Genomic DNA, 12,272 nt, shown 5'->3' with positions numbered 1-12,272 from the left:
ATCCAGATACCTCTCAGGGTGTGTGGGGGGGGAAGTAGGTGCTCAAGCACCCTCAACAAGATGGAGTCTGCCAGCACCCTTGGAAAGGATCAGGCAAAGGGAGAAGGCAGATGGGGGGGGGAGCAACGGGGGGGGGGGAGGGATGGGAAACATCCCATCTCAAGAGAGCTTGCATCGCAGGCATCTGCCTCCCCTTCCCCCCAAATTGGGGCTGCTTGCCAAGGATGAAAGGAGCCGCCAGGGGCGTGGTCCAGGCAAGCAGAGACCAAGCCAGGAGAGCAGCAGATGGCTGGCTGGACAGTAAACAGGAAGGAGAGCGGGGGATGGGGTGGGAGAAAGACCAGGGCCAAGAAAGCCAGACCCTCCCCGGGCAGAACCAGCAAGGCCCCCGAGAAACTGATGGGCCCAGTTTTGCCACCTTCGGGTGTCCAATGTTAGCCCCCCTCCCTTTAAAGAAGGATGCAACACAATGGGGGGTAAATGTTTCTGCAAGGACCCCAGCCCCCTCCCTGGCCATCACCATCCCTCCGGCCTTCTGTTCTGCACAAGACAGCAGCTTCCGCCTCCCAACCCCAACCGGAGCCAAGAGACCGGCACCCGGTCATTGCCCAGAGGCTGGTTTAAAAACTCCCTGCCATGATGCCCACAGGACCACCCTCCATCTCCGGCTGGCAAGAGGCTGCGGTGGCTGTGGTGGCATCATAGGAAATGCTGACAGAAGTGATGACACCCCCCGAAAAAAAGCAGGCACGGATTTTTAAAAGGAACCAGTAGCACCTTGCAGGATTCGCCCACCACATGGGGAAAATGCCCAGCCTCTGGGAAGGCAGGGGCTGGGCAGAGGCTGATGGAAGACCATCATTGCGGTGGCAAAGGCGGGGAAGGGGGGCTGTAGCCCACTCCTCACCCTCGCTTTCTGCATCGAAGCCCGAAGGCTGCTGCACGCGAGTCTCTCCTCGGCCCCCGCCCCATTTCCCCAGAAATTAGAAAATTAGGTCACCCGTTACAAACCGTAGCGCAGCAAATCACCAGCAAAGATGCCTTCAGCGGCGGGAGGGGTGTGGCAGTCGCATCCCCACGGATAATCCGGCCACGGCCACGCGTCTCTTCCCCACGCGGCTCCAGGCTCCCCAAAGCCCCCGGCTCGGCGGATCTCCTGCCCCCGGCTCAGGTTCGGCGGGGGGCTCCATGGGCGCCGGAGAAATCCAGTTTCTCCCTCCCTCCCCACCGACAGAATCCCAGGTAGCCGCCGAACGCCCTTCCCGGGCAAGAGGGAAAACCTCCGCCACACGGCGGAGCCTCAATGGCCCACCGGAGCACGCCAGGCACGCGGGGGCAGCAGCCGGCCGGCCGCTCCTCATCCTCCCCGGCCAGGACGGCGACGGCGAGCGCCGTTCCTCCCCGCACCGTCGCACGCCGCCACGGGCGCAAGCTGGCTGCAAGCGGGGGGGGGGAGGCTCTGAGCCGCCCCCTCCCTGGGGAAGAGCCGCAATCGGCCGCTCCCCCTCCCCTCCCTCCGAGGAAGCAGCGCCGCTCCGGCCGGGGCAGAAGGCAGAGCCGTCGTCCGCGGCGCCCCCCCTCCCCCCCCGGGGCTCTCACCTGGCATGGTCGGCGCTCCTGAAGCCCGGGAGGACGTGGCGGAAGCTGCTGTGCCGGTCGAGCTTGGACTGGCTCTTGGTCCGCTTGATGGAGCCCTTCAGCTGCCGGCTGAGGAAGCCCTGCGGGGAGAGGCGGACAGGCGTCACCGGGCGGGCCGGGGGAGCCGCCCAGCAGCCGAGCGGCGAGACTCCCCAAGCCTCGGTTTCCTTGGCAACCATCCGCTCGCGTTGAAAAAAAAGACACGCAGCGCCACAAGCCGGGCGTGTTGCAACGGCTGGCACATCAGCATCGGGCGTGGGGAGGGGGGGTGGCTGGAAAGGGGCCTCCCCCCTCCGTAGCAGGGTGCCCGGCACTCTTTGCTGAGCCCCAGGCAAGGGGGCAGGAGGTCTTCGCCCTCCAGGACCCCCCTCCAGACCTCGGGCCGGGATGGGAGAGAAGCTGGCGCTGACTCTGGCCAATCTTGGGGACCCCAGAAAAAGGGGTCCCGGCTCCCCTGCGCAACCAGGCTAGGGCCCTCTGGCTTCCCACTTGGCACTCCTCTTTTGCAGCGGGTCTCCGGCCTTTCTCCCAACCCGGACCCTAATCCTCGGCTGTGCTTTGGGGAGCGTTTCCTCCGTGCCCCGAAAACCTTAGCAAGCCTCCTGCCGAGGGCCGCCCCCTGCGCTCCCTCCCCGGCACCTTTTAGCCCAATTCCCTTTAGCGTCCGCCCTGTTTTTCTGCCACGTCTACTGGGTTTCCTATCCCGGTGTTTTTATTGTCTTGCTTTCCTGTTCTAAACTGTTTGCAAACCACCCAGAAAGTCAGGCAGCCTAGAAACTCAATCAATCGTCACCACCATCGTCCGCGGCCCGTTTCTGGAAAAGCCGAGAAAAGCCTATTTGTTCTAGGGGCTGAAAATGGGTCTCGCCTATTGAATCACAGCGCCCGATTCAGGCGCAGCCCTTCTGTGCCTCTGGACGAGAGGCCCGGCAGCTCTGTTGGCCAGGAGGGAGAGGAAGGGGAGACCCAGCCTGTCTGGGACCCCTCCCCAGCCACTGAATTCCTGGAGGGTGAAGCTCAGCCCCTAAAACGACCCCCGTCCAAATTTCAGACAAGGAAAGAGAAGCCAAGGGAACTGACTGTCCGAGTCGCTTTCTCCAACCACACAGCAGGTCTGGCTCCCTGGTGACTGGGTGATTCGGGCCTTGGAGATGGCCGCATTTTGGTCAGAAGCAAAGTCACCCCAAAGCCACCGGCTGCAGGTGAAGCCCCCCCCCCCTTGTCTGGGGTTGCCAAGCTGCCTTTGCCTGCTTTGGGACCGCTCCACCTGGTGTGCAGCCAGCAGAGCACCAGAGCAGTGGCACAGGTGGGCGTGCCTGGGAGAGGGGAGGCTGCCAGCCCCAACCCCTCACTGCTCAGAGCCAGGGCAGAGAGGCAAAGAACACAAACAAGGGGCTGCCGAAAGGGGCCTTGCCCGGCTCTCTCCGACACCTGCCCACCTCAGAGACAGGGCGGTGAGTGTCGCCTGGCACACCTGCCCCAAAGGGGTGCCCAGTGTTTGCCCTGCCAAGGACCCAGGACAGGGAGAGGAATCCCGGTGGGCGCCCTCGGCTTGGACGCAGGATAAATCAGATGGACTGGGAGATGCTGCAAACTCCAGACCACCCAGCGCCATGTTATTGTTCACGGGAGGAAGGACAAAATATTTTGCGTTATCTACCTGCCTTTCCCAGTGGAGGTAATTATACCTTCCTTATCACCATGGCTACAGATACCTTAGGAAATTATACACCCGGCCTTGCCGGGCGTGAGAAGGGTGTTGTTAAGGGGAGGCAGGGAGGGTTTTGCTCTGCATCAGCACTCCTGGTCCCCGGCCTCAGAGAGCCCACCTCCCCTTCTTCTGACCTGACCCCTTTAATGGCTGAGATTCGGCCCAGGACCCCCTTACACACGGCCCATCCCGGCCCCCTGGCAGGGAAGGCTTCCAACCGGCAGGGAACGGGGGCCTGAGGGCCAGAGTGGCCAGCCTGGCGCCCTGCAGATCCGCTGGGCTGCAGCTCCCTCACCTAAGAGGTGAACCAGGACCGTCCATCGGAGCCTCCGTGGCTAGAGACAGTCTACCAGGTGCTGAGGGTTAACTGGACCCCCAAGCCCTGAGAATCTTGGCTCTTGCCCTTGGGGGTACCCGGTTGGCTGCAGAGCACCTCACCAAAACAGACGTCCCTTGAGCATCCTGCCTCCCCTGTTCCCTGCCCCTAAGGATGCTAAACCCCCCCCCCGGTCCAAAGGCCTGTGAACCCTCTCCCTCCCACCGTCCTTTTTTCTCCAGCCACCCTGGGCGTCTCCCAGAGGTGCCATCTGGGTTTGCTGCCCTTCTCCAGCCCCACAGCAACTCAGAATGGGACCCCGTGGGAGTAAAGGGCACCCGGCGTGGCTGGGAAGCTGCCCAGACCAATTGGCAGACTTCGGAGAGCGCGCAGACGGATGGAGCCGAGGTGAAAAAAGGGCCTGGAGCCTTTTCCAAATCAATCTAGAAACGTTCGTCTTTAAGCATCTCCGGTGCTTGGCAGAAAACGCCACGAGATTTATTTTCCAACAGAGAGCAGTAGATCCCAATCAAAAGCGGGTATTTGAAACCCGGTGCGAAAGAAGAGGAGAATCTTTGGAGAGCAGCGGAGATAATCATTGCTGGCTGGCAGGAATTTATTCGCCTTCCTGTGCATCCAGGCTCCTAGCCCACCTTCATCAGGCACAATCGGCCCGGCATTGGCATCCTTCCTGGTCAGCCATGGATCACCGGTCGGCCGGCCCGGCCTCGTTTTGCACTTTTAAAAGGAGGGCAGTGGCCACGGACATGCAGGAGAGGCCAGGAGGCGCCAAGCAGCACAGACTTCGTTTGCCCCCCGGGGAGGCGTCTTCGGACAGGACGAGGGTCTCCGTTGGGGACCTGAGCAAGTGCCCACTTCTGGAGTCTGGCTCCCGATAAAGAGGCCGAATGTTGGGGGAATATCTGGAAGGGAGGCTCAGAAGATCTCAAGCATTTCCTTGCAAAACCTCTGTCCGCTTCAGCAAGGACTAGAAACTTGATGAAGAACACACACTGAGATTTTCACAGATGGCAAGAAAAGGAGGTTCAGGCTGGGCTTCACTGAGATGAGGCCGGAGGGTAATCTGTCAGTGACCTTTGAGTGAATCTTGCACAGAGCTGGGGCTGGTTTAGATGATCTCTTAAGGTCCTCTCCAACCTTATGATACTCCCCTGGCCTCCTGTCATCCCCTTCCCTCTGATTGGAGAACTGAGGCAGCAGAAACAATCTAACCTCTGTTAAGACTGCCAGATCGTGGCAAGGCTTGAAATCGAACAAGCAGCTGCCACAAAATAAAATGCTGCAACGTCTCCCCAGCGGCTCTCCTGGCCCCGTTTCCCCCTCTGGACAGGGAAAAGAAGGCTTCATTTCCTGACCTGCATCCCTACAGTGCCCCCCCCCCGAGAAAGGGTGGGTGGGACATGCCGCCAGAGCCACCGTGCAGGGGCCACGGCTGGCGACCCTGCAGGGCCCGCTCTCTCGACTGGCTGGAGGCGGAGAGCTCACCCACAAACCTCAGCCTAAACGCCCACAGCGTCGTAGGCCGTTTTAGCATTCAAAATGGTCACAAAACGGAACCCTTACATGCATTTCTTTTTTAAAACGCTTCTTGATCAAAACTTGCGAGACTTTGGCCACGGGACACAGCCAGTGCTGGTGCAAAACGCCTTCGCCATCCGGGTGACGGTTAATGCCGTGGCCGTGGCAGAAGAGAGCGAGTGTGCAGAGAAGCCGGCGGCCCCCTCCGTGGCAGAGCAGTCGAGTGCCCCGCTCTGGAATAAATGGAGAGCAACGCATTGTTTTCAAGAATTTAACTGCAGCGTCTCTGAGGAAGGACGTATGTTGAAACGCTTCGTAAAAATGTAGACACCAGCTTGGCAATCCATCCGCCTCTCGTGAGCTCCCGTGGCTTTGCTTCCCATCCTTCCGGATGCATGCAAACATTTGTGGTTTTTCCATCTGTGTCGGCAAGTGGTGCGCATTTTGTGGAAGGGTTAGGCCGCTTCGTATCTACTGGCTGGATTTCACATCCTGGAAAAACCTGGGTTTCAATCGAAAATCCTTCAGGCCAAGCAAAGCAAGGCCCAGGAGCTGGGGCCCTCCGCAGGGGCCCTCTCACCAAGGACGAGGCTGGATGCTCCAGCCTTTGAGGGGGGACTGGCCAAGACGGGGCCCTCCGACCCGGCTGGGGAGAGACGTGGGTAGCCAAGAGGGCTCCCCCTGCCTCTCCTCCTCCGGTGGGAAAGAGAATTCCACGGAGAGGCAGGGCAGCTTCACCACGCAGCCCCTTTCCCAAGCTCGTTGCCCAAAGGCTGGGTGGGAACATGCCCACCGCCATGCCACCCCTGGCCCTTTTCCTCCCTGACCAGTTCATCCAAACTGGAGAAAAAGGCCCGGCACGGCAGAGAAACGAAATCCGGTCACCATGGCAACGGAAGTTGGAAAGAGCAGATGGAAATCAATGTCCTCCGCTGCTGCGGCTGCCGCTGCGGTGGCAAGGAGAGGAAGCAGGCTGGCAGCAGCGGGCACGGCCTGGTGCTGGAAGGGAGGCCAAAGGACGGCCCGGCAGGCAGAGCCGCGGGGCTGGCAAGGGGACAGGAACGGAGAAGGGAAGGGGGCCAAGGTCTCTGGGCTGGGATCATGGGTCACTGAGTGGCACGGATCCCCTGTTCCATGGAACTCACTGCCTCAAGAGGCAAGCACTAACTTGCTTCTTCTGGAGGAAAAGTCACCACCAGCACTGCACCAGATTGCCCCAACATGCTCAAATTTCAACCCAGAAATGTAGCCAAACGCAAAGGGGGTGCAAAGCCAGAACTAAACCTGCCCCCTTAAGAGTTTGAAGTAAAGGGTAAACTGAGGCTCAAGGGATGCCAAAAACATCAACCTGCCCCAGCAGGTCATTTGAGGCAGCCTCATCAGCCTGGAATACAAATCCCATCATCGTGAGCAGCCACAGATACCATCTGGGGAGCCCTGGCTGCATCTTCCAAACACCGTTCAGTGCTCCTGCATCTTCAGACCCATAATCCACAGCAGAGAGTGGTTTGGATAGAGGAAGTTGAGATGGGATTTCTTCAGGCAGGTTGCTGGCTCTAGCTGAGGAAGGGGGGGGGGCAGATCTGCTCCCCAGTGGGATTTGGGACTTTGGCTGGGCCTCACTTGGGGGGGGGCGGGCCAGTCCGTCCGTCCGTCCTCTCTTCCCCTCGCATCGCCTGAACCCACCGATCGATCCCCCCCAAACGATTTGCATATAATTTCTTACTGGCCCCCGGTGGCCGCGGATAGTTTAATGATAATCACTCAGATGTTTATATATCACGGACGGTAATGCGCCCATTCCCCTTAAAATTCAATACCCGTAAGAGGGTTTTCCTCTTCATTTTCTTTATTAAAAAAAACAGCCATGGAGAAGGGAATCATCCACAGACCCAAATTATAGTAATTTTCCCTGTCGGTTCAAGCGGTTTAGTAAACAATTAGGTTTCAATTAAAGATCGAGGGCTCCCACTGCGGAGAACGGAGTTCACTCCGCCAGGCGGAAAAGGACGCCATTAAAACATGCTTTGCTCAGAGGCGGAGGGGCAGCCGAGTGGCAGGAGTTGGTCTGCAGGAGCTGAGGGGCAGGGGCGGGAATCCCACTCGCCTCCTCCCTGGCCCCAAGGGGACGGGCTCCCTTGTCCCGGGGTCTGAGGTGCTTGCAGGAAGTGGAGTCGGGGTGGGGGGGCATCAGGCTGAAGGAGAGCCTCCGAGAAGACCACCAGGTGGGCATGGAAGGTGCCAGGCCCGGTTCCTCGCAGGCGCCACCGCACCTGCTCCCTCTGGAGGTGGCTGTGGGGGGGAGGCAGGCCGGGCATGGGGACATCTTCAGGCCCCCAGCCTGATCTGTCCCTGGGTCACGTCCCCTGCCCCCTCAAAGCCGGGTGGTGCGAGATACGCCGTCACTGGCTTGCTTATAGAATAATTTTCTGTTACATTACACTTGTTTTAAAAAATGAAGTTCGCTCAATGAAACCAAAGCAGATAAAAATAAAAATAAACCATAGTGGAATTTCTCCTTTCGTTCTCAAGGGCAGCCCCCCCCCCCGATGCCAGGCAAGGAAGCAGCCCCCCCCCAGCCCTGACGGAACAGAAATAATAGCTGGACAAGTGTCCCCCCCCAGCCAAAGAGAGGAAAGAGAGGGGCTCTTTTTTCCCATTAAATCCTCCCTCCGGCCACTCTTGGATGGATTGTTTCTTGGAATAAAAAAAACCATGGAAAATCGGGGCTGCGGAAGGGAGGCAGGCGGGGAAGGAAGCTTCTGCTCCCCCACAGCAGGGACAAATTCAAGAAAGGATTTCTTTTATCCTTTATTTTGGGATAAATTCAGATAAATTACTTTTGATGCAGGAGCCTGGCATGAACAGCTGGTCAAAATTCAGTGCTGGCTTTCTATGGCCGAAGGGGCTCCGCCTTTGGAGGCCAGGAGCCAATCACCAGCTGGGGGTGTGGCCACCTATGTCATTTATAAAGCCCCACCCTCACTTCCTCCTCCTACAGAACTCCTTGCCACTTGCAAGAGATGTGCTGGCTCCTTTTCCTAGGACCCCCAACCATGGGGCATCCAGAACACGGACAGAGGGCAGAAAGAGGGACTCACCGTGACCCGGAAGGGGGTGGTGGCTGCCAACTCCATGCTGGGATTCTTCTCCAGGGCCCCACCCGGCATGCCACGTCTCTGCCCAGTCCTTTCCGGCGGGGAGTCTGCAAATGACACAAAGAAGGGAAGAATGTTGAGTTGGGGGGGAGAGAAAAGGCTGTGCAAGAATGACAGTGGGCCCCCCCTACTCTCCCCCCCACCCCTCTTTTCCAGCAAGGCTTTGGTGAGGGTTTACAGTGGATTCACACCCGGCGGTGAGAAATACAATCCCAGATTTTCACTCCTTCTGCACAAACAATTTTGGGGGAACCGAGAAGCCCCCCCCCTTTAAGTCATGCTTCCAAGGGCATTATGGGAAACGCGATGGGCTCCAGGTGTCACCCAAAAAGAAACGGATTCAATAGGCCAGCAGAGAAGGGAAAGGAAGAGGCCAGACTGGCTGCAACTCACTCTTCCAAACGTCTGCAGAGTGGAGTACGTGGATTTGTTTACTTATCAATAAGTAAATAAATGGGCCACCCATGTTACCACCAGGGTAACTCTGGGGGGCCTACAGTATTAAAAATAACAACATATAAACAGAGAAGTACAAAAAACAGGGTAAGTTGGAGTAAGTCAGCTGCCTCAGTGATTTGGATCGAGCCAAAGACACCCCCCAGTTAGGTATCAGACGAGGCTTCAATGTTCCTAACTGTTGGTGAGGGGACTTGGGCAGAAAATCAGCCCAGCTCCCCAGGCTGGATGTAGACAGGAGCTTCAAAGAATAAAAGATGACATTTCTGCAAGAGAAAGAAAAGAAAAGCGGAGCCAGCCTTCCGACTGTTTTCCCGCATTGGATGACTCATGGGTCCGTCATTTCCAGAAAATCGGGCACTTCGCTCAGCGAGGCTCCCAAAATGCTCCTCATCGGAACCCCTCGGACTTGGGGGCTTCGAATGATCTTCCCCATCGTTCTTTCTTCTCTCAACACACACAAAGAAACACCGTTTCCTTCAACCGCCAACGTACCTGGCGGTTGGCACCAAGCAGGATTTGGATCAATCGCTGGTGAAATTGATCCAGGAACGTTTCTATGAGGCTCTCTCCTTCCAAGTTTAGCTGGGCTCATTGATCCGGCATGAAGGAGGAGATGAGAACAGGAGGGGGCTGGCAGCACCTGTCCTGACTGTCATTCAAAGCTTTCCGGAGTTGCAGCTCACTTCTTCGGATGCTGCCGCGCACGGAAACTGGTGCCGGGTATTTATTTAGTTATTAAATTTATATGCCACCCATGTCGACGTCAAGCAACTCCAGGTGGCTTTTAAGAACGTTTGTTAGTCATAGTCTGGTGCTATCACTCTTCTGACGTTGGTCGCCGTAGTCTAACAATCTGGAGAGTACAGTAAGTCTTACTGGTCTCCATTAAAGGCAAACCTCTGTCATTGGAATCAAAACAGGCTTTGCTTTCGAAAAACTACCGCATGTCCCAGGGGAGAAATCCAGGCGCTGGAGGGTTGCGTGCAGATACCCGCTCTCTTCCAAGTGGTTTGGAGAGGGTGGCTAATCTCCTGCAGCGCTAGCAGAGTTTCTTGCGAGGAGGTATTCATCGGGCACCCAAGCGACTCTCTTGCGTCTCAAAAGACATTGAGCTGCCCGCTCGGAAACTGCATCCTGCCTCTGCCACTTGAAAACGAGCAGCTTCCATCTGGCCGAGGCCCACGTGGGCAGGAGAGGCTTCGTCGGGCTCAGAGGCAGGTGCAGGAGCGCAGCGAAGGGGACCCGGCTTCGCTCCCTGCCTCCGTGCCAACCTCCAAGTGGGAAGACGTTTCCTACCCCAACAGGCCTTCATCCACTCTCCCCAGAGGGTGAAGCTGGCCAGGTTCCCAAGGCAAATCTGGAGGGGGGTCTGCTTGCTTCACGGTAGGAAGGAGGCCGTCTCTGGCAGGTGGATGCTGCTACCAAGGCTCCAAAGAGACGGTCGGCACTTGCAACTGAGGGGGGCTTCCTGTTTGTCTCCCCAGTTCTAAGAAGAGCTGGGGCTTCCACACATCTGCAACAGCTGTCGGACACCACAGAGATTCGCAGACCATGCAAAAGCCGTCCTACTTTGCAGGGAGATTGTATACGGTCTAGTGACCAGAAGGCATCGTTGGGGTCTAGCCCCGTCCTCTGGGCAGGAGCCTTGTAGACAGAATGGCTGGATTGGGGGCGGGGTTAGACTAGAAGACCTCCAAGGCGCCTGCCCACATTTATCTCTCGAGGGCAAACTCTCAGCTGCTGTGAACATGCCAAGGATCTGGAGCCTCTGTGAAGCCTACACAGATCTACCGAGACTTTAGATTCTCACATTTTCCCTCCTGCCTCTTGGAGGCCAAATGTGTGGTGGACACAACAGCTTCACAGGAGTCTAGTGTGGGTCCCACTTCCTTTGTTGCTGAGACTGCAGATACAGAAATGCACACTCACCAACACCCGCTCTGAGCTTTGTGCATCTTTCTTCTTCAGACCTGGTTTCAAAAATAAAGCTGCCAAACCGAGACGGCCCCTCTCCTTCCACAGGCAGAAGATCCACCCGCCCTGGGGCAGCAGGTTGTCCCGGCCACAGCGACACCCGATTAAAAATAACAATTAGCATTTTGAAGCACCCCTTTGGTTTCTCAAGGCAAGTACAGAAGGCTTGAGAAGGCTCCTTGAACTGCCCCTTAATGACAGGACCTGGGCAGTTCAAGGAGGGGCTTCTGACGGCATAACGCCTTTGACAAAAAGGTCAGCAGCTGCCTTCTGAACCTCCATGTCCAGAGGCAGTCTACCTCAGATTCCAAGCTACCGCAAACAGGCCTCTGAATGTGAGCCAGCAAAGATTTAAAAAGTACTCAGCCCCCCTCCCTAGCCCTCCTGCCAAGCCCCCTTTACTTAGAGGGAGGGGGCGTTCCCAAGTGGCCTTTCTGAGCTGCGTTTCCCCCTGAGGAATGGAAGTCGTTTCAGCTATTTCCTCTTTCGGATTAGCAATATCTTTAACTTCGTATCTTTTTCTTTGTTTTCTTTTCTTTTTCCTTAAGAGCCAGGCAACATTTTTACAAACTTTGCTAAACACCACAAAGCAGAGAGAGAATTCAAAAAAGCAAAATAATTTCCAGAAACACCAAACAAAATGAAACAGAAACATGCTTGTTTGGAAAACAGAAGGCAGCGTTTCAGAAACCATGAAGGCGAGGAAGCTTTGCTGGTTCCTCTGGGAGGGAGGGGGGAGTCTGGGGGGGGGTCAGCTGGAGGCCTCTCAGGCACCAACTCTGCCCCCAGGGCGGTGGGGGGGGGGGCTTTTGACCGACAAACCACTAAAGGCCTGGCTTCCAGGTACTGGAGCCCCCCACCCAATTCTGCCTTGCAGCTCCCCCGCCCCACAGGGGCTCCCCCTTCGGGAACCAGTTGCCTCTCGGCCCCTCCAGGCCACAGGGAAGCCAACGTCGGGAAAGCAACGCCGGCCCGGCCGGGAGGGACCCCCAAGCTCTGCAAAGTTCTCGAGGCTCAGCAGAGTGACTCACCGAAGGGGACCCAGTGCCCGTCAGAAGCCCACGTGCCATGAGCAGCTGGGCAGCTCCCGAGGGAGGCTCGTGGCGGAAGAGGGTGACCTCATTGGGTGAGGGGAGCGGGTCCTGGGCCCAGGTCTTCCCGGAGTAAGTCCACAGCCTGAGAGGGGCCCGGGAGCCAGAGGAGGGGAGGAAGGCTGGGGAAGAGGCCCAAACACACAGAGGCGCCCCGATTCTCTTCCAAAGCGGCCTGGCCAATGAAAACTGGCCTCTCCCGTCATCTGATGGCTCCCTTCTGGGCAACCCATTGGCAGAAAATCCCGACACCCTCCGATCTCTTTAAAGAGGGCGGGGCTTCTGCAGAACCAGGTGGAACTGGATTTACCTGTCCTGCCTAGGCCACACCCCCACCCACCGCGGGAGCTGCTTCACCTCAAGTGAGCTCAGGTATTTCCCAGGCC

At 57.5% G+C, this 12,272-nt stretch overlaps 1 protein-coding gene across 5 annotated transcripts in view; it reads right to left on the bottom strand.

Moving 5' to 3' along the window:
- DAB2IP (DAB2 interacting protein) overlaps window positions 1-12,272 on the bottom strand; it is a 52,052-nt gene that overhangs the window by 35,221 nt on the left and 4,559 nt on the right. For 3 of the 5 annotated variants that reach the window (XM_083374928.1, XM_083374926.1, XM_083374927.1), the window contains exons 2-3: window positions 8,306-8,409; window positions 1,600-1,718 (exon numbers count right to left, since the gene is read on the bottom strand). In XM_083374928.1, the coding sequence (XP_083231054.1) occupies window positions 1,600-1,718; window positions 8,306-8,409 (223 nt within the window). Of the gene's footprint in view, window positions 1-1,599; window positions 1,719-8,305; window positions 8,410-9,313; window positions 9,393-11,826; window positions 12,030-12,272 lie in introns of those variants that run through there. The other 2 variants (XM_083374929.1, XM_083374930.1) reach the window with 2 other exon arrangements.

The sequence above is a fragment of the Vipera ursinii genome, assembly GCF_947247035.1.
Source record: "Vipera ursinii genome assembly, chromosome: 16".
NCBI classification, from domain to species: domain Eukaryota; kingdom Metazoa; phylum Chordata; class Lepidosauria; order Squamata; family Viperidae; genus Vipera; species Vipera ursinii.
The sequence above is the reverse complement of the archived record's forward strand: the minus strand, read 5'-3'. Positions and strand labels throughout refer to the sequence as shown.